The sequence below is a fragment of the Gordionus sp. m RMFG-2023 genome, chromosome 2, assembly GCF_954871325.1.
Source record: "Gordionus sp. m RMFG-2023 chromosome 2, tfGorSpeb1-WG-v2, whole genome shotgun sequence".
NCBI lineage: Eukaryota > Metazoa > Nematomorpha > Gordioida > Chordodea > Parachordodidae > Gordionus > Gordionus sp. m RMFG-2023.
The window spans coordinates 55,615,652-55,638,235 of NC_088776.1; the positions used below are offsets into that span (position 1 = coordinate 55,615,652).

General features: G+C 27.0%; 1 protein-coding gene across 3 annotated transcripts; it reads right to left on the reverse strand.

The window, feature by feature from the left end:
• Positions 1-2,266: 2,266 nt before the first annotated feature.
• On the reverse strand, positions 2,267-21,248 carry LOC135925153 (lipoamide acyltransferase component of branched-chain alpha-keto acid dehydrogenase complex, mitochondrial-like). 3 transcript variants are annotated; one of them, XM_065460355.1, is made up of 12 exons: positions 21,168-21,248; positions 21,053-21,128; positions 13,731-14,002; positions 13,569-13,666; positions 12,748-12,826; positions 11,730-11,798; positions 11,228-11,388; positions 10,504-10,581; positions 9,339-9,542; positions 8,934-9,005; positions 7,928-8,366; positions 2,267-2,551 (listed from the first exon to the last, which is right to left on the reverse strand). In XM_065460355.1, exons 1-11 carry the CDS (start codon positions 21,235-21,237, stop codon positions 7,971-7,973), a joined length of 1,575 nt encoding a protein of 524 aa, XP_065316427.1. In that variant the 5' UTR covers positions 21,238-21,248; the 3' UTR covers positions 2,267-2,551; positions 7,928-7,970. The 3 variants fall into 3 exon arrangements, with proteins under 3 accessions (XP_065316427.1, XP_065316428.1, XP_065316426.1); XM_065460356.1 differs by lacking the exon at positions 2,267-2,551 and having other exon boundaries at positions 7,715-8,366; positions 13,743-14,002; XM_065460354.1 differs by lacking the exon at positions 2,267-2,551 and having other exon boundaries at positions 7,715-8,366.
• Positions 21,249-22,584: the final 1,336 nt, after the last annotated feature.

Genomic DNA, 22,584 nt, shown 5'->3' on the forward strand with positions numbered 1-22,584 from the left:
ATCCAAATTTTTCAGGATGTCGTACATCCGAATCTTATGAGGTACCGTTTGCTTTGCGCAGGAACTCTAGTATCATCCGAATGGGTGTTATCTGCAGCCCATTGTTTTAATCCGCTGATATATAAACCATATGTGGTTCTTGGACGGTCCACTAGTTTGCCAAACGCTACGACTAAGCATGGTGGTAACGAGCCTAATAATTTATCTTCAGGTGACAAAAATGGCACAAATAAAAGTCAGAAAGGAAAAAATGGAAGGGAGGAAAAAGACCCCAATGAAGAATTAGACCCAAAAGATTTTATTATTGTTTTAGGGGCTTACGATGCAGTGCCCAGATACTTCTGGACTGTAGGGGTTAATGGCACCGAGTTCGAAGATTGGTTATCTACCAATAACAACCCTGAGTTCAAAAAAAACAGGAAAACAAATAACGCCGCAAGGAACTCTACACGTTTTCTAAACCGTAGGAGAACAGTGCAGGTTAGGTATATGAGCCTTTTCGTGAAACACCCTGAATTTAACGCGGATTTCTATTACAACGATATAAGCTTGATCAAATTAAATTCTCCTGTCATTTATAGTCCACAAATTAAACCGATTTGTATGCCTTTTAAGACAGCCATACCTATAAAAATGAATAAGAACAAAAAACAAGAAATTAAAAATGACCCAAATAGTTGGAATGAAGCTTACACTAAATACACGTCTTTTTGCGTCGTCGCTGGCTGGGGTTCAGAGAACGAATTACGGGAACTACCTATAGCTCCGACTAATAAAGCTTCAACCGGGTCTTATGTTTTAAAAATCGTTAATGACCAGAAAACGGGAAAACCTTTGACGGGTCAACACAAATTGGTGAAAAAGGTGGCTAATAGTAGTATTTATGATAATAAACCTAAATCGAGGGTTAGGATTATGAATAATTTTGACTCGAAAAGAAAAGTCAGAGACTTGCCAAAGGTAATTATAGAGACCACTAATAAAGTGACCTATAATGGAAGCTCTGGCTTCAACGAAAAAAGTGGTAGTATTTACAAAGGGGTCGGAGCATCTAAAGTAGATAGAATTCCGTTCGTGACTAAGGTATTCACCGAAAAGATCTATAAGCCCACGAAAACGTTTAAATATGATCCGTTCGAGAGTATAATTTACCCACCCATGTTAAAACAAGCGTGTATCACACTGCTGGACAATAGGATATGCGGGATGTTGTACAAACAATATGTGGATCTCAATCTTAAACAGTTATGCGCAGGTTTTATTATATTTATTTTGTCACATATGTAATTATGAGTTGATAAAATTTTTACATTATTGACAGTTAGATTTTGTGTCATCCTTGGCATTTAATAGTATTTTTTTTCTGCGTAAAATTTTTTGCATTTCAAAATATGTTTTAGCATTATAGTATTCAATGATGCATTCCTTTAAAGTTTGTTCAGGATTGGAGGGGTGGGGGGGGGAAGGATAGGTCTTTATTTTTTATATTATATTATCAAAAAAGTATGAAATTTATATTTTAACTTGTATAAAATCGAATTTTTTTCATTGCGAAATATTAATAAATTCTGTTTATATTATATTTTTAAAATAATGCCACAAATTTAATACCACCGATATTATACACATTAAAAATATATATACATGTATTAAATAAGTTCCATATCTTTCATTCTTAATTTTTTTTCTTAAGGGTTGGGGGAGGGGCTACATTTTTTTTGAAAAGATTTCCTTATTCGACCATAATTCCTTTTCCATATCTTCTTGGATGACCAAAATCTTCATCTCGATTATTTCCACCATCCTAACAACTTTTGGAAATCTCACCTTATAGTTTTTTAAGGAACTAGGATCCCATCCCACATCTCCAAACTCACGGATAAAACCAATGAAAGCTTCTTCTTGAGACAAAGGCCAGGCTTAAAGCTAATTAAATCAGCTTCGTGGGTTGCACTATCCTAAAAGATGATTATCTACTAATTAATTGATTGGAGTTTTTTTTTTAAATTTAAATAAAACAAATTTTTATGTTGTAACTCTATATCATTTCTACAATTTTTTCAAAATATATTTGTATTTATATATAACCTGTTATATATTTTCGTAGGGTATATTATTTTTAATTTTATAATTCCTTTATATAATTTCTATTTCTTATTAAAACTATTATAATATAATATCTATAAAAATGCAAAAACCAAAAATAATAAACTTTAAAAAAAAATGTAAGGAAAAACATAATTGGGTTCCTAAAAATGAACAATAGTTACATTTAAAAATATTGATTTGTATGTTCTGTGTAAGGAATAGGGATTCCCCAGGTTCAAGTATTTGCCATTTAATTTTGTGAGCTAATTAATAAAGTTATAGGAGCAAAATGTCTAATTACTGAGGCTTTCGTATTTGTTTATTTTTTCGGTCTTTGCTTGAGTAAGCAAGTTACTATTAATATTAATGGGGAAGAATGACTCACACGTATATAATCCAAAATAAGAGATTAGCCCATGGGATAGTGGTCAGACCGTCGGGTCTATAATTGTGAATTTTCTTTCTTTTGTTAAATATTTTTTTTTAAATTAAATAAATTGTTTTATTGTTATGTAAAAAAAAATATTATAATAAACACTAACGTTTTTAAATCATAGATCTTTACGTAATATATACTAATTTTACAAACATACAGGCTCGTATCACGGAGGTCTAGATGCTTGTCAAGGTGATTCTGGTGGCCCCTTAATGTGCGCAAAAGTTGTTATTAAAAAACCGGGAAATAAGACATTGGTATCCACCAAGAAAAAAATGAATAAAAAATGGTTATGGAGAGAGAAAAATAGGGAAAGGCACGAGCTGATAGATAAGGAATCTTTTAAGAAATATTTCAAGACCGAGATAGAAAATGGAGTGATCGATATGAATCAGTTGGACGAAGACGATATAATGGTGAGGTGGGTCTTAAAGGGGATTATTTCCTTTGGTAAAGGGTGCGGTGAGTCGAATTTCCCTGGGGTGTATAGTGACGTGGCTAAATTTTCCCACTGGATACAAAAGATTATCATCAAAAACAGCTGATTTTGTATTACTTTTTTCTTGCATGAATAAATATTTCGCGCGCAAGTTACCAGAAAAATTTTTTTTAAGCGAAGATGCATTTTTTTAGCGAATGATTTATTTTAGGATGACCGAAATATGTTTTGAATTTTATTTAATTTTTGGAATTTATAAGATTTGTATATAAGAAATGTGTAAAATTAATAAATGCTGTCGTATAACAAATATTATTGATGATGAGTTAATTTTGTGTCCGGAGGAGTGTATGAATCAGGAAAGAGAAAAGTGACAGTATTTTTCATAAATTTACTTTTGAATGCCACTCAATATTAGAGATTACTACAATTTGATAGCATATTAATCGCAAGACCTTCGTCTAATAATTATTTATGTCATAAAAACTTGCGGGAAGGGGGTTTAATCAACATAATAATCAGTATCCATTTTATATTCTAGTCATCAAGGGGGCTTCAGCTAGTGTTGTTAATTGGTTGGTTGTGTAAAACCCAGACCCAGGGTTTGGGTCTAAAAAATCGACCAAACCAGCTCTGAGCACGAACCCCGAGCATAGACCCGGGGTTCAGACCCGGGTCGTGTTGTGTTGTGACGATTTAATAAACATGTTGATAATTAAAATATTTTTTTATTGTAATACACTGATAGAAGGTGAGGCGGAGGTCTTGTGGGGTCAGGAATATTTTTATCAACACAAAATATCGATATGATGGGTATCAAATAAAATCTAATATTTTTAGATTAAAAGTATTCATTTTTTTGTCATGATGGGTATGACTTGGTCTGGGGGGGGGGTGTAAAAAATAATATTTTTTGATATAAGTATCAAATTAAAGGTAATTAAAATATTTTTTTATTGTAATAATAATAATCACTCATAAAAGGCGGATCTAGGGTCTTGGGGGGTTAGGAATATTTTTATCAACACAAAATATCGATATGGGTATCAAATAAAATTTAACATCTTTAGATTAAAAGTATTCATTTTTTGGCATGATGGGTATGACTTGGTCTGGGGGGTAGATGGGAGAGGGGTGGGGTGTAAAAAATAATATTTTTTGATATGGGTATCAAATTAAAGGTAATTAAAATATTTTTTTATTAGTCCCTCTTTTAGGTAATTATTTTATTTGGTCATTAATGGTTAATAACTTTTAAAATATTTTAAAAATAAAAGTACTTGTCCAAGATACATATATAAAATTAGAAGAAAAAAATAAATATACGTGATTAAAAAATAGCGATGAAATCAAACAAATCTGACAAGAAAGTTCGTACTTGATTCTGAACTATGATGGGGCATAACGATACTATTAAATCTAGATATACTGACACATTTAAAGAAGGTTTCATGACCGGTCTGTTGTTTTGAATCCTCTTTTTTTAATACCGGAATATATTTTAAAACTCAAAAAATAGAAGATTTATTATATTTAACCCTTAACTACAAAGGTGGGGTAAATAATACCCCACTGCTTTTATAATCATGGTAATTAAAAATCCTGAAGATAATTTGACCTGGTTTTTATAGTAGTTTAATATTTTGTTATAAAGAACATATCTACCAAATTTCAAGATAATTGATTTGATATAAAATATTTGCAATTTGTTGAGCTTGGAGTAGTATAGGTCCCACTTTTGTACTTACGAAATTTTTTTTTCCAAATTTTTTTTTATTAATTAATATTATTGTATATTACAAACTAATATATAAAATTGAAAAAAAAAAATTTATTTTTAAATTTTTCATTGTTATATTGTGACCCAAAATTTTAAAATTTTATACTAATTTTTTTCTTGTGGAGCTAAATACTATAAAAGGAGCATATGGATAGTTTAATATCATCAAGTTCTGGAAGTATTTTCTATTTAATATTTATAACATTTTACATAGGTGAAGTAGATTCTGAGTCAAGTGATGATTATTTATATGACAGCAATCACAACTCAGAAACAGAGGAAGATGATATAGATAGTGAAAAGTATGAAGATAATTATAAATATTGTTACAGTAAAATATGCTATCTTTTAATAAGTTATTCTAAAAAAATTAAGGTATAGATGGCAAAATCAAGTGGAATAAAGAATGCCTGCCTCAAAAAAGAACTAGATCCCATTGTTAAATCACATGCAAAAAATGCAATATCCCCCCCTAGAAAGCTTTAAACTATTCATCTCAGCAATTATTACCGATTTAATTTTAAAATACACAAATCAAAAGATTTAGGCTCTTCAAAAAGATGACTCTATTTATGATAGTAAAATGGATGAAAATAAATTTAATGCTCTGGTTGGTTTACTAATGATAGCTGGTGTTTATAAATCAAACTATCAAAATATAAGAGATTTATGGAATAAGGATGGATTTGGTGTAAATATATTTAGATACACCATGATAGATTCCAATTTCTATTGAAAGTTTTAAGATTTGATGATATGAATACAAGGGATACGAGGAAAGCAAATGATAAAGCAACACATATTAGAGAAATTTTTAGTGATAATAAAAAGTTCTAAATTTATTTTATTATTGGGGATGTTCTCAATATTACTGATGAAAAACCTACTTCATCAAATAAAAAAGGAATGCTATGATTGCCCAAGGGTAAAGGACAAAAAAACAACCTTAATTTTTTAAAATTGTTCTAAATTTATTTGTAAAGATCATATGAATACTTATTGTCGTGAATGTTGTTATAAAAATTTACATGATATTTGATGATTAATATTTTTTTTTATATTTGATATTTTTTTATAAAATTTATGTAATTATCATTATTCAACATTGAATTAATAAAATATATAATAAAATTTGCATTTTTTAAATTTTTTTTGATGATAACACTATGATTAAAGGAAGGTCTCAAAAAAATTTTTATTTCAGCAACTTTAGGAAAATCTGCAAAACTTTTTTTTAGAAGTAACTATTAATCTAAGATTTTTTATTTATTATCTCCAATAATTTCTTAATATATATTCAAAAATTTAGATCTTAAACTTTAATATGTTCTGAGATATAGCTAATCAAAATTTGGGGTAAAATAAATCCCACCTTTGTAGTTAAGGGAGTTTTTTCCACCTTTGCAGTGAAGAGTTAAATTTATAAATTTAAAAAATAGAAGAAAAAAAATTCTAATATCATATTATAATTTTTTTTTCTTTAGTAATATGATTTAAAGAAAAAATTTAAGTTATTTACTTGATTAGATTAAAAATATATTTTATTTTCAAACAAAATATTTTTATATGGGATGGGATGTTTTTTTTATTGATTCAATCGTCATCCTCATGAGTTTTAAGGTGGTGTCAATTTTTAATATATATTATATTACATTTTTTTAAAAACAAAAATGCATACATGTGTAATATAAATTATATATAATCTTATGTATGGTAAAAAAAAAATGAAGTTACAATTTAAATTATTATTTCTTTAATTTAATAAAGGCAAAAGTTCCAAATTTTTCAAGACAGAAAACTGAGAATATCTAAGGAAGACGTTAAGCAAATTAAACTGGCCAAAACGCAGGGCACCATTCACGAAACATTATTGGATAATTATTGAATATAAAAATAAATAAAATTTTAATTTTGTATAGAAAATAACTAATAAATAATAATTAATAAACAACTTCAAAAATATTTTAAAAACGCATCATGAGACTTGGCCATTTCATCACAAATTAAATTATAAATTTACATTTCTTTTTATTATTTATACATGCATGAATGACGTTTAATTTTTATTTTTTGTTTATATTTCCAGTCATGGGTTACTTTATTATTTTAATATTTACTGATGTTTTATTTTACCCGAAAACATTTTGATCAAAAAAAAAGTCCCCAAATTTAAAAAAATATTTAAATGGTTAGAAAATGAGATTAAAAGCTTATTTAGAATGTATAAGATTTAATATTAGAAAATGAGATTTATTTTTTTTTACTTTACATTCATCCGAGCCCCAGGTGTAATTCTTAGGTGGGTCTGGACCCCGGGTCGGCCTGAGCACATGAAAGTGTCGAAAATTTTACGACCAAGCAAATTAACAACACTAGCTTCAGCGTCATTGGCTCGGGGAAGGGGAATGTAGGTGGGGGGTGGGCTGTACCAGATCTTTTACCATATAAATTTATAAAGAATTAAGATATATTCACAATCCCTCTTTTAAATAAAAAATAATGAAGGTCACGTGACTTATTTATTTGTCTGGTATGTAATTGGTGAATCTGTTATTTACTTATAAATTATACTGAAGTAAACTTCAGTGCCGTTATTTGAATAAGGAAAATAATGAAAGTCACGTAACCCCTTATTTATATCTATAAGTCATTGGTAATGCGTTATTTACTTATAAATTATTCTAAAGTAAACTCAATGCCATTATTTCAATAATAAAAATCATGAAAGACAAGTGACATTTGATCTGGTACGTGATTTTTAATCTCTTATATAATTATAAATTAATCTAAAGCAAGCACTCAGCAACTCAAATTTTTATATGAATCTGTGGAGTGGGGACGAGGAAAAGATTTTAAAATTTCTGTATATTCGAAATCGAATTTTTTTTTAAGATACAACCTCTCCGAATATTTTTTTTTAATTAAGTGAACCGGAAATCTAACAATTTTGACATTTTCAACCGATGACAAAAAGGAATACAAAATGATAATATTATATTAAATATTATAATATGTAATAATCCAAAATATATATATTTTTTTCTTTTAAAATAAAATAGTTATAAGTGATGTATGATTTTGTATTCAAATTACCTAATAATTTTCAAATAAATAAAACGGAAAATTGAGCGAGTTTTTTTTTCAATACTTCACAAATATGATATTTTATCAAAATAATTTATACGTCTTTTTGGTTGGTCCCTTAATTATATCCTAATAAATTAATTTCATTTGAGTTGGGCGATCATAAATTGAGGGTTCTCCAAGAGCGATTTCCAATAGGTTAAAAATTTGGCTACGGTAGCGCCATCTATAATTCTGTGATCGGCGCTGACACTGAAATGGAAAGTTTTGCTCACTTTGAACCTCGAAATCAAGGAATCCTCGCTTATAGCCGATTGCAATTTCGCTAACAGAGTTTTGAGTTTCCGATCACTTTCAGAATTTTCTCCGAGTAATGCTGATTTCATGTTAGAGCGATCGTTATACGCTAATAGTGACTCTGGGTTATTTTGGCGTATTTCCGAGTTGAATCTTTCCAATATTCCTCGTATTTTTTCTTTCGAGCCACCTTCAGATGAATCCAATTTGTGGATACTCGGTTCTGAAATGTGAATGGTATCCTTTTACCAAAAAATATATAATTAATAGCAACACATTAATATTAAAAAAAGTTTAATAAAGGCAAAATATTTCTGGACAAATATAATGAGTAACAAAACCACTATAAATCTTGATTAAATTGACGTCATAAATAAACTTTTCCGCCTTTCCAGCTCCCTCTACAGCATCTTACCTTGATAATAATAAGGAGTATTTCCATTGTTATAATTGCTCAACTTTAGGAGAGCTCAGCTGAAGAAAATTTTTCAATTTGATGAAATATGGTAGAAGGATATGGTTTAGGGTTTAGATTTGGGTTTTTTAAATTAAATTTAATGCTCTACATTAATAACCTGACAAACCGACATGTCATGTGATTATAAATATGAATAAAAATTTAAATACATCAGCTGTTGTAACGGCTATTTCCTTGAGTTGGCTCATAATTCCTCTTCTGTGGCATTTAACAATTTTATTGTGTTAGTATTAAATAACGTAAAAATTACAATTATTATTTTCTAATAAAAATTAACTTCTAAGTTCTGCGTGTGTTTTTATATTTTGTTATAAAAAAATATATTATTTACCGTAATTTTGCCTATAGCTACTATGGCAACTTCCGGCCATAGGATCAAGGGCATGGAGTGGAGTCCGCCTATCTAATATAAAATAAAAGGGAAAATGAGGGAAGAATGGAAAGAGAATAAGAAAGAAATGAGTATAGATGGAAAAAATAGAGAATAGAAGAAAGAATGAAAAGAAATTAATAGTACTCATGAAAATTAATGAATAAAAGGTGTGGAGAAAGTGACTAAATTATGTTAGTCACCAAAAAAAACCATTAAAAAAACTCTATCGTAAAATAAATAGATTTCCTTTTTTCTAGCTATCTATCTTTCCTTTATTCACCTTCTCATTTTATATCCTTTTATTTCCATGTTCTTATAAAATATAAGTAGCGTATATTATATAAAAAAAAATAATAAAATAACCGCTCCAATATTAGAAATGGTGAAGGTTCCCCCCTTCAAATCCTCCATTTTAGGTTTTTTTTCCATTTTGCATTGCTGGATTAATCGATCCAAATCTTGGCCTATTTGGATAATGGATAGATCTTGCACCTTTTTTATGTTAGGCACTATAAGGCCCAGATCAAGGCAGTCAGTGTCTATAGCCACGCCTATGTTATGATCACTCTTTATAAATTTTTGTTTAAAAAAAATATATATATATAAAATACTCTTTTACTTCCTATAATTATTTCCTGAAAGAAAAAAAAAATAAGATGACTTCATAAAAGTAATTTATTAAAGGAATCATTTCTTAGAAAATGCTAAATTTTCTAACAAAATTTCCAAAAAATTATTTGTTGGAAGGATTCTTAAAATGCGGAGGCCGATTTAATAATTTTATATAATTAAGCCGAATTTGGGTTCAGAAAATTTTAAATTGTTTCGCTGGACATTTTGAGAGCACAGGCCAAACAGGGACCGATTTATGGGTAACCCATCGAACCCGGGGTGTTTTTAGATTCGGCGGGTCGGATTGATCCGATTTTGCGATATAAATTAAATATCGACCGATCACCATTATCAGCTGATCCAATTTTTAATAATATTATGAGGAATAAAAATTTCTCTATAGATAGAGGAATAGAATAAACCAATAAATGTTACAATAAAAAAAAATAATAATTGCCATATATTTATTTTAAAAATAATTCCTTGATCCAATATTTATATTTTATCCTAAATATTGTTGTTAAGTTACTTGAAAAGTAACTAATAGTTACATTGGTTTTTTTATTGCCGTTTTCCCCCCATTTTCAAAATATAACCAGCTTAGACTAAAATAGTATGGGGGGGGGATACAAGTTAGTGTTGTTAAACAGTTCAATTTAGCCAAAAGATTACCATGAGCGCCAAGATAATTGATAAATAGATGCCCAAACCTTTACAATCTTGCGTGATATCTTTTGGCTAAAATGACAGCCGTTTTTTAAAAATGGAGCCGTTAAACATAACTATATACCTAGTTCAGAATCTAAATAGATTGGTCTCAACAGAAATAAGTTTCAAAAAATAAGAGGGTTCAGGGCACGGCCTCAAATTACTTTGTGTGTTATATATATATTTTTAAAATATTCCTAAATAAAACCTTATAATATAGTGTTTCTTCGGTTTCTTCGAATGTGCTATTCATAATGGGAAATTTTGTCAAGGCCATGGAAGCTGTCTGATTAATAAATATTATATAATTAAAGTGGTTAAGTCTATTCAAAAACAAATTTGAATCATGGTGATTATACGGGATCCTTCCACTCGTACAGGGAACATATCCAAATTTTTATTTATTTAACTTTAAGATATTTTGTTAGAATATATAGTAACGTCAATCATAAATGTCAGTATTATACTAAAGGGAGTAGATTTAAATTCAACATAAAATATCGAGTACGTTATACAGGGTTTTATAAAAAATGAATCTAATTCTTCCAAGATTTCTTAAGCAATTTCCATCGTATTTTTTCAAAGCGGTTTTTGAGGCATGTTTCCGGTAATTTTTTCTTCCAAAGGATAATATTTTGTCGAATTAATTTATGTAATGGATCTGGTGGTATCTCAGACGCCATTTAATCGTTTATAAAATTCAAAATCGTTTGTGTTTAATTAACAATTAAATGGCGTCTGAGATATCGGGTCCATCACGTTATTTTTAAATATGGAAATATAACAAAAAAAATACCGGAAACATGCCTCACTAACCGCTTCAAAAAAAACGATCTATTTAGGAAACGGTCTTATACGGTAAATATTATTTTCTTTTTTTTTATATATTTCTTCCATTTCTCTCTTCGTTAAATTAATTTTTTTTTTTTTACTTTGATTATGAATGGCATAAGACTCAACTTAGCGGGCCGGATCAAATGGTTAGTCCGTTTTCTCAGGTCCAACAATGGGTCGGCTTGTATAGCTTCAGTCAATACGAACTGTGGTATGGTTAAATTTTTGTTCATGGATTTTATCATGGCTTTCCTGGCACCTTTTTGTTACGGTTATATTTATATATTTGGTTATATTTTTATATATAAATATATAATATATTTACATATTTGCATGCATATTTAATAGATTAATAAATCTTTATTTCCCAAATGAGACGAAATAATTCATTTTATTTTAATTAAACTAATATTGAACGTTTTTAAGGCTACAATTGTTATAAAAAAACGCATTCCTTTTTTTAGGACTATGACCCTAATTTTCATAAGTTTGGCCTCGGGTCAAATTTTTATAATTGTAAAAGGTTGTCATTGATAGTCAAAAATTTATAATAAATATAATATGTCTATTTATTTTTAGAAAAAAAATTAATATTAATACCTTTAAGTTTTTCGATATTCGATGAACGTAGATCTTGCAAAATAATTTTACCACTTTTGATACTACCTCCTATTATTTGCAATAAAAAAGAGATAATCCATCGTTTTTTATTACAAAAATAAAAAACGCAAAAAAATAAACCATTATTGTTTTTTTTAAGAGGATTATGATCGGCGTTAGTCTTTATAAATATCCTTTTTTTTTAAAAAAAAACATACATTGATACAATTAAGCTAAAATGTCCTGACAAAGTCTTCGAAAGGATAAATATTTTCTTTCATATTACTAGGCCTTTGGCTATTTAGTAAATTGTATCGAAAGGGAAATTGAAAATATCAGCTGTTAAATAAATATTAAATGCTCCATTATATGATTTTCCAGGGTTTTATAATAAAAAAATAAGCCTAGGCCGGTTTGTTCAAAGAAATATATTTTTCAGCCAGTTTCGGACCTGACAGATCTCTGATAGAAATAGAATAATGAATCTTTGTTATGGTAGATTAAGAGGTGAGCATGGGCTAAACGAGACATGGCTATATGAGAGTATCAACTAACATAAAAAGATAGCACGCTAAAAATGGAGTGTCAAAACATGTTTTTAAAAATTTTTAGAACATTTCCACGTTATATTTATTTTTATCGTCTGCTTACCTTGCTCTAATTCTGAATAATTTTCATATTTTAAAAGTCATAGGAATTATTTTAAATTATTCTGTACAATTCTAATAATCTTAATAAATGATCATCAAAAGTTAGAACGCCCAAAAGTGGTCTTAGTAAGCGTGAACTGCATAATTTACACAATTAAGCCAATAAAGAGCGAAATAATGAAATCGCGACAGCTGCTTAAACATATTTTAAAAATTAACATAACTGTGGTGAATAAGCCATGATTTCGCTAGCGATTAATTTCGCATCGCTTGATAAAATCGCCCTTACTATAGAGGCAGCGTTACGGTAAATTATAGTATAGAAAACTAAAAAAAAAATTATAATATAAGGATTTTGTAAATAAAACCTGAAACGTAATTTCTAACGTCACCTTCTGTTATTCGCCCGTCAGGGCCAGTTCCCGAAATCATCCCCAAATCAACTATCTGAAAAAAAATATATATATAAAGATAAAACTATTATCTCGCGAATATAGAAACGAAAAAGTTGATTTTCTATTTAGGACTCACCTTTCCAGGTTTATTTGATTTGCGGGAGGAGTCAGGGGAAAGGATATAAGAGATCGAATTATTTTTACGAATGATCCATGGATCACACACCACTAGTGTTGTTAAAAAGCCAAAACGATTAAGATTTTAGCTAAAATAATATTATGTAAGCATCGAGATTTGGCAAATAGATGTTAAAGCATTTCCGCCAGCAATGAGCAAAATCTTTAGCCTATAATGTTATTTTGGTCATAATCTTAATCGGGCCGTTTTTATAAATAGACCCAAAGTGAGATTTTTAACAACACTACACCCCACCCTTCGTGTGATTCGAATGTGCGTACTTTAATGATAGAACCAATCATAATTCCATTCTTGTGTGGACGATCATGCTAATTTAGATTTTTAAAAACTGCGGATTGACATTTCTACTATTTATTCCATGCCCTCCCCCTTTTATTTTATCTAACCGAATATAACCACCCGTGTTACTAAGCTTATCGGAATTTATCATTAAGTGGTTTAAATGAATGAATAATTTTGTATTTTATTTTCCTTCCTTCCTCCTACCTTTTGTCTTGGAAAAGTTAATCTACTTCAATTAAATGGAATTTGATTTTTAAAAGAAAGATGGTAATATTTAGTAATTCAAATAAAATATTCTCTTTTTTTTATTTACCCCCAAATCCTTTGCCAATTTTCTGACCATAGGTATAGATTTGGCATTCCTCGTGGATCGTAGAAATTCTTCGCCTTTATCCAATTTAGTCGTTGATTCTTTTTAAAAAAAATTTATTTAATAAAGAGAATTTATGATAAGGAAAAGTGTAATATGTGTTACTTTTAATAAAACCTGTTTTGTCACTATCTATTTTCTCGCTTCCTTCATCATTCACCATCTGTTTCGTGTCATTTTCCTCACGCCCACCCGAATTTTCTTCAAAAATTTCAACGTCAATCAATGGATGACCGACGTTTACGGTGTCTTCAACGGATGCGTGTAATTTGGCGACGGTACCATCATACCTTGAACTAATGGTAACGCTGGCTTTATCGCTTTGAACCTCGCATAGCCTATCAAACTGCTTTATGGTGTCTCCTTGCTTGATGTACCTTAAATATAGCATTTTAAAATCTAATCATTATCCTTTTGAACTTTGAAATATTAATATAAAAAAAATTATACTCTAAACTAGACATTTAGTTTTAAGCCATACTTTTAAAATGAATCAATCCTGATAACGATAAAAATGTCTGTCAATACCAATACAACTCCTTTCTTAAAATAAATATATTTATGATTAATAAAAGTGGTGGGCCCAAATCCACTTCAGTTATATTTAATTTATACTTAAGGTTATTATTTTGAATTTCATTTTTTTCTTTCTTTTCAAATAGTTTGCACTAATTATAATATAATAGTAATATTTATTTGCTGTTAAAGACAGCTCAAAGTTGATATTATTTGCATATTAAAATGGATAATATATTATAATTATCACCTTAAGCTATGATCTATTTAATAATTTCCACATATTAATCATTAATTATTCAGGATGGGCCAGTGGTGCTATAGTCAGTCAAGCGTGCGGACTGAAAAATATTAGTATTATATTACCCATTCTTCCCTTTTTTGCATGATCGAATAGCGTTATTAGAGATCAGGCCATACCCTGCCTGGCTTAACCGGGTTTTGGGCTTGGCCGGGCAAAGGTCTAAAAAGTGATCTTTTCACGGCCTAAGCTAGACCCGAGCTCGAATTTAAAAATTTTTGTCAAAGCCCCACCCGATCACACATCTTTAGATCCAACCCAAACCGAACCTGAGCCGGAAATTTTTTTTTTAAAAATTTGAGTTTAAATATGATATTATGTAAGAAACAATTTAAAATTATTAAGGGTGTACCGATACAACTTTTTGAAGGCTGATCCTATCCGATATTAAATTGATATCGGCCGATTACCGATCCGACATCATATCTAATTTGGCATTCTGAAAAGACACCAATGGTTATAATTTATAGTATACTTTTTATCAGGGTTTCGAACCATTTAGTATAACGGTTCGGTTCGTTCCGGTTTTTAGTTTAAAATTTTATAAAGGTTTTGTTCCATTTCGGTTTTTTTTAAAAAAATCATATCGGTTCGGTTCGGTTTATAATTTATAACGGTTCTTTTCGGTTTGTTTCGGTTTTTATAAATTTAATTTTAAAAAAAATTAATCATTAACCATGTATATATTAATTTTAGAGAAAAATCTTTTTATTTTATAATTTCTTATTTAATTTATCCATGATAATCTAATAGATATTTTTATTAAATTTAGGAAATATAAATTAGACAAATTAGTTTTTTTTTATTTCATAAATAAATAAGATAAAAACAAACAAATACAATAATGAATAAAATAATATGTATACTATACTATTTAGGTTTAAAAAGAGAATTCGAACGGATAACTAAAACATTTTCTAATATTTCAGGATTTAATTTAGTTCTCTGCGCAGAGAGTATAAACTTGAGGCTTGAAAATGCTCTTTCTACGGAGACCTGCGTAGCTGGAACTGCTAGCACAGTTATAGCTAACTTATAAAGTTCTGGCATACTATTCTTTACATTTTCCCAATAATTCAAAAGATTAGTATCTTTTTCTAATCTCTCTATATTATCAAATGACCGAATTATATATTCTATTTCTATACATTTATTATAATTAAACTTTCATGCGACTTTAATAAATCTTCAAAATCATCATCTAAATTAACAATCGAATACGAACACGTAGGCATATTAGAATTTCAATATTCTGATTATTTAGATTTTGTATCAAGTTCCAAGTTTTACAAAGATGTTTTCTGGCGATCTCTCTTTCTTCAAAAGTTAAGAATACATTATATCTAAGGTCGAGATAAATAGCAGAGCAAAAAACTTCATTTTTGAAATTTATTTCTCGTGCTTTCATCGTAGAAACTAAAAGTCTGGCAAATGGAGTGTCTACTTAACTCGTTTGCATGAGACATTTGATCCACGCAGCATAAAAATCGCCCATTGTCAATTGTTCACTTTGTAAATATTTTGTCAAAACATAAGCTGGATATAAAGCTTTTAATATGTCACTAATTATTTTCCATTCATTCTCTGATTAACATTTTTCGCGATCGCTTTGGAGTGATATTTCTTGGCAAAAGCTTTTTAACTCTACTAATCTCTCCAACATTAAATAGATAGAGTTCCATCTTGTGCAACAATCTATTAGTAGTTTTTTCAAATTTAATTTTGAGAGAATAGCCATTGTTGTCTGATTTCTTATTTTTTTGCAGATGTTTCTTGCTTTATTTATAATGACAATTTCATTTGAATTTTTAATGCAATCAATTGCTAATTGAAATGTATGTGAAGCACATCTAATACCTATTAATATGGATCTGGCATTTGATGCAAGATTAATATTTTCAATATTAAAAGGTTCTTTATTTTCATCATGAATTATATCATTATTATTTAAATCATCATTATCTATATCATTATTATTTAAATCATCATTAATTAAATAATCGTTAAGGTCATCATCTTCTTCATCGTGTAGTATTAATAGCTTAATTAACTTAATCATATTTGCTGCATTATCGGTGGTTATTGTGTAAATCGGCTCAATTTTTATTTCATATTCTTTTAGAACATCTAGAATAATTTTTTTAAGATATTCTGATGTGTGTCGTTCTTTAATCACTTTCATCCATAGAGTCCTCAATTTTATTTTTCCGTTATTTATAAATTGAATATTGATCCCTATCATATCTAGTTGCTATATCTAATTTTAACGAAATAAGTTTTTGATATACTTCCTTTTTTATATTTTCCGAAAAATCTAACGCTATTTTTTTAATATTATTGCGTATATTTTCCGAATTGATAGTTAAATTTCCACCCAATCCTATAATTATTGGATCTATAATATTTGAAATGCTTTGTCGTCAATTGATTTTAGCTCGGTGCAGGAGCGGATTAAAGTTTCTTTATTTATATTGATTTGTATTGTAGTAGTGTTGGACTTAAAAGCATCTTGGATTGTATTATACTGGTTTGCAGTTTTCGTTATTTGAATTTTTTTAATAGTCAAATTTTCTTTCTTTTTTCTTAATAATTTGAATTCCCTATTGTGGAATCTTTCTATATGCCGTTCAAGATTTGCAGCATGGTCCCCAGTTAAGACCTTACCACAATCTTCTATTTTACAAATAGATTGATTTTTTATGATATCTAATTTAAAATAGGAACGCACAGGATTTGACTTTTCCCGAACCATTTAATAGATAACTAAAAAGCTATATGATGATAAATGAAAATATTTTATTATATAAATAGAATAAATAAAAAAGCTTAATAGAAACAATTTTACCTTCATTTTTATTTTTTAAATAACCTGGATTATAGAATTTAAATGACAATAAATAAAATGGTAAGCAATAAATATTTTAATGATATAATTATTTTTTATTTATAAAAATCATATTTTTTTTTTAAATTCAGATTTCTAATATTTATTATTAAAATAATATGTTAGTTAGCATTTTCCATTATCATATATGCAAAATAAAAAAAAATATGATTAAAGAATGGCATTTGTAATGAATATTTTTCTAAATCTGTATATTTAAATAATAAAAATCTTACTATAAATCTTCAGTTTAAATAAGTTAACTAACATTGCATTAAATTATTTTATACTTTTATTTATTTGTGTTTTATATTAAATAGACTTACATTTAAAAATAGGAATTACATTTTGATGTTAAACTAAATATAACTAGTATAGTTTAATTCAAATTACCCACTCTGATATATATATAAACTAAGATAAACTTTTTTTGAATATATCAATTAATAAGAAATTATTGTAAAACAATATTATATAAAAATTGGTCAGCACTTTATTTCTATTAGATGTTAATATAATATGACAGAATAGGTAATTTAAGTAAAACTATAGTATTTATATTTTTAACATCAAAATGTAATTCCTACTTTTAATTCACTGTATATAAAACACATTAATAAATAAATAAAAGTATAAAAATAATTTAATGCAATGTTAATTAACTTATTTAAACAGAAGATTTATAGTAAGATTTTTATTATTTAAAAATACAGATTTAGAAAAATATTTATTACAAATGCCATTCTTTAATCATATTTTTTTATTTTGCATATATGATAATGGTAAATGCTAACTAACATATTATAATAATAAATAATTTATAATATTAGAATTCTTAATTTAAAAAAACAATGATTATAAATAAAAAATTATTATATCATTTAAATATTGCTGACTATTTTATTTATTGTCATTTAAATTCTATGATCCAAGTTTTTATAATGAGATAAAAAATAAACCATATAATATAAAAATGAATGTAAAAGGTATTTAATTTCGTTATTTATTAATAATAGAATTATATAATTTTTTCCTAATTATTAGCAGGTATTATTCTAAAAGCTTATTAATATCTTATATATAAATTTGTTAATTTAGCCAAGAATAATTGTCTGATTTTAAGATATCTTATCTAATTAACAGATAAATTGTCTAATCTCTTATAAATTAAGTATTTAAAGAAAAAACAACAAACCTGGTATTATTTGATATATAATGTTGATAATATAAAAATATTTAATTTGATATAAAATGTTGATAATATAGAAATATTTAATTTGAAAAGAAATCACCAATTTAAAAAATGCCCCCAAGGAAAATTAAAATTTTAAATTTAGGTTAATAATTTAAAATTAATTATTTTTAAAACCGTTTTGAACCGGTTTAAACCGGTTCAAAATATTTATAACGGTTTGGTTCTGCTCTTTTAATATTTTCTTTATAACGGTTCGGTTAAGGTTACGGTTCAGAAAATCATAACGGTTCATTCCGGTTTTGCGGTTCGGTTCGAACCCCTGCTTTTTATTAGTATAACAACTATAATCTAACTTTACCATAACTTATGTCATTTAAATATATTATAATCATCAGTTATAGTTTATATTCAATTTAATTGCTATTCTAAAAGTATATAAAATATTTTTATTGTTAAATTACTTTTATATAATATGTAATAACATTAATCTACATATATAATATTCAATAAACAAATATATTACGAAATTTGAAATAAATATTTAAAATAATATTTAACATTAATATAGCGAAAATTTCTTTTTAGAAATACCAAAATTTCCAATTTATCAGAGGTCAGCCTGCGACGATGACAGATTCGGAAGAGATTCACTCACAAAAGAATAACATTATGGCAGAATGTTTATTAATTAATTATTAATAAAAAAATATGGATTTCGATTTTATTTATAAAAATAAATGATTTTAGATATAACTTTTTTAAAAAAATTTATTTAATTTTTGTTAAAAACGCCATTTTTTATCGGATCGGAAAATTTTATAATATTGGTCGATATCCAATATTTTAAAATGGGTAAAATATTGGACCGATCCGATCCGAAAAAAAATATCGGCAGATCCCTAAAAATTATGTATATTTATTCATATATTGCCACTTTATATATAAATATATTAACCATAATCTATCTAATCATTATTCATATAAAGTTACATTTTATATAATTTGTACGCATATAAATTTTGTTCAGTTTAAATATAAAAAGTAAGGTTAAAATATAATCAAATTTGAAAATTATTGTGATTCTATAAGCTGCATGATTGATACCGAAAAAGATGATATAATTGTTTAAATAGAGAAAAAAATTTCTAAAATTAAAATGAACATATTATAAAGTCATCAATATTTGTTATTCTGCTAAATGACATTTTTGTGAAATAAAAGATATATAACTTATTAAGGTGGATTTTTTTTACTATTAATTAACTGGGTCATGTCAGGCTACAGGTCAGACCCATCTTACAGCCAGATGAGTAAAAAAAATTTAATTTAGACGCCCATGCATACCTCTAGGACTAGGTCTATTTAAAAAAAAAAAATTTGGTTGGGATTGGGTTGAATACTTATTTTTTAATTTTGAGCTGAGCCTGGTTAGTTTAAATTTTCATATATGACACCATTACATTTTGTGAAATGAATTGATATATATTAAAATTCTTGCAAGGAAACAAGGTGAAGGCACTTATATTTTTTATTTGTAGACTCTTTTTTTTACAATATTAAGTTTTTCTATATTTAAAAGAACTTGTGCCGGGTCACGTGGATAAATAAGGGTCAGGCTTTTCGGATAAATATAAAAAAAATTTGTCCAAGATTATACCGGTCATGATATATTTGTTAAAAACCATTTGGGCTGGGCCTGAAAAATTAGGCCCGTTGCAGATCCCTAAGCACAATTATAAAATGAATTTAAAAAAATCAAGAGGTCTGTAATATTTACTATTCATTTTCTCATAGTATTATGTAATAAGTAAAATAGAAAAACTTGATTAAATTATCAAATTTATTACTAAATAATTCAAATTAATGCCTATATAGATTTATATATCATGTTATTTTTTAATATATATAAAGAGATTATAAATTTAAAAAATAATAAAGAATAAAATAAACATTTTTAATTTGAGATTTTTTTTTAAGCAAAAAATTTGGACAGCCATCCTGGAAACAGGCAAGGACTGGTTTGAAAAAATAATTGGCCAAAAAAAAATTGATTTTGGAGGTCCCTATTAATCAGGTATATATTTTTTTTAATTAAAATTTATTCATTTTGTTAACTTTGGAATATAAGGAAGAGGTATAATAGTATAGTTAACCCTTTACTATATTTTATGTCCATAGATCTTGCATTCTTGAATTAGTTAATATGGAATATTTATTTTTCCTTTGCAATTAAAAATGAATAAAATATTATCTCAATCTAACCAAACTTTTTTATTATTTAAAAAAATTGGACATCCTTCCCTAGATATTGGAAATATCTGTTCTTATATATAAATAATTTATTTTGTAGAAACAAATATTTTTTTGTTATTTCCATCCACCAAATTTTAATAGATGTTTTTTTATATAAAATATAGGACAAGATAAGTCATATTAGAATAAAACTAAAAAATATATCCATGTATTTAGAGAAAATTTATAAATAATTATATATAAATAGAATTATAAAAAACTGTCTACATCATATTTACCATTCTTTAACAACAACTTCCTTAATGCCTTCACCAATATCAGAAAGATTAAATGGAATTATTTTCTTGCCAAAATCTAAAAATAATTTTTAAAAATAATTATACATAAAAATACTGTAATTATTAGAATGTACATATTTTGCAATTATCCGAAAGTTAGATTTTTCAAAAATTTTTCTAATCATCTGAGAATTTAAAAAACATATGATTTATATTATTACTCCTCAGAAAAAATTGAGGGCCTATTTTGATAGTAAAATTTTTATCATAAAATGGTCCATTTGGTCCATTTTCACAAAATGGACGATTTTTTCATTCATATGAATTTATATGCTCGTAATAAGAAAAGTTCTTTCTTTCTTTCTTTCTTTCTTTCTTTCTTTCTTTCTTTCTTTCTTTCTTTCTTTCTTTCTTTCTTTCTTTCTTTCTTTCTTTCTTTCTTTCTTTCTTTCTCTCTTCTCTTCTCTTTCTTTCAGAAGAGAAGAGAAGAGAAGAGAAGAGAAGAGAAGAGAAGAGAAGAGAAGAGAAGAGAAGAGAAGAGAAGAGAAGAGAAGAGAAGAGAAGAGAAGAGATAGAGAGAGAAGCAATTCTTATATCAGATGCAAGAAATTTTTATTATCATCTATCAGATTATATGCAATTCTTATATCAGATGCAAGAAATTTTTATTATCATCTATCAGATTATATGCAATTCTTATATCAGATGCAAGAAATTTTTATTATCATCTACCACATTATATGCAATTCTTATATCAGATGCAAGTAATTTTAATATATCAGACATTGTTTTAATCATATTTTATATTAAGAGTATTTTATGTAGCAATGTATTATTTATTTTAAAGTTATACCTATTAATAAAATTTAATTAGAAAATTTGATATATAATTTCTTAATATAACTGAACTTTATAAATATGATTACTTAGGATTCATTTTAATGATTTAAGAATATTTCTTATGCATTTTTTCAATATAACTTATGATTACTTAAGATTAATTTTAATGATTAAGAATATTTCTTATGCATTTTCTCAATATAATTTTTTTTTTCTTATTTGAAAAACAGTTTTGAATAAAATTTTAAATAAAAGTATATTTTGGATACTATTATTTTAAGACATAAAGAGGTGCTGATAATATATAAAATATTAATTACTTTCATAATATCACTACTCGACCTTATTTTCTAGTCACTAAATTATTCATTTCTAATATGGAATCTCTACCTTGTAGATAACTCAAGGCTTCAATATATTGTCATAATTATTTCTTCTAAAGATTTGTAGTATTTTTGTTTTATTAATTTATCTAACACATTATATTCTGATATGTTTTTGGGAGTGATATGTGGTATCATGGCTAAAACTGAAAATTAACCAGAATCTATTATTTGTGTGGCTATGTAATTTAAGATTATTATTCCTGCAGCTGAGAGCATTTGATTGCATAATTTCGACAAGCAATAATGGTCAACTGTTTAGTCATTTATATATCATTATAAATGGAAGATAATCTTTTAGAAATTTAA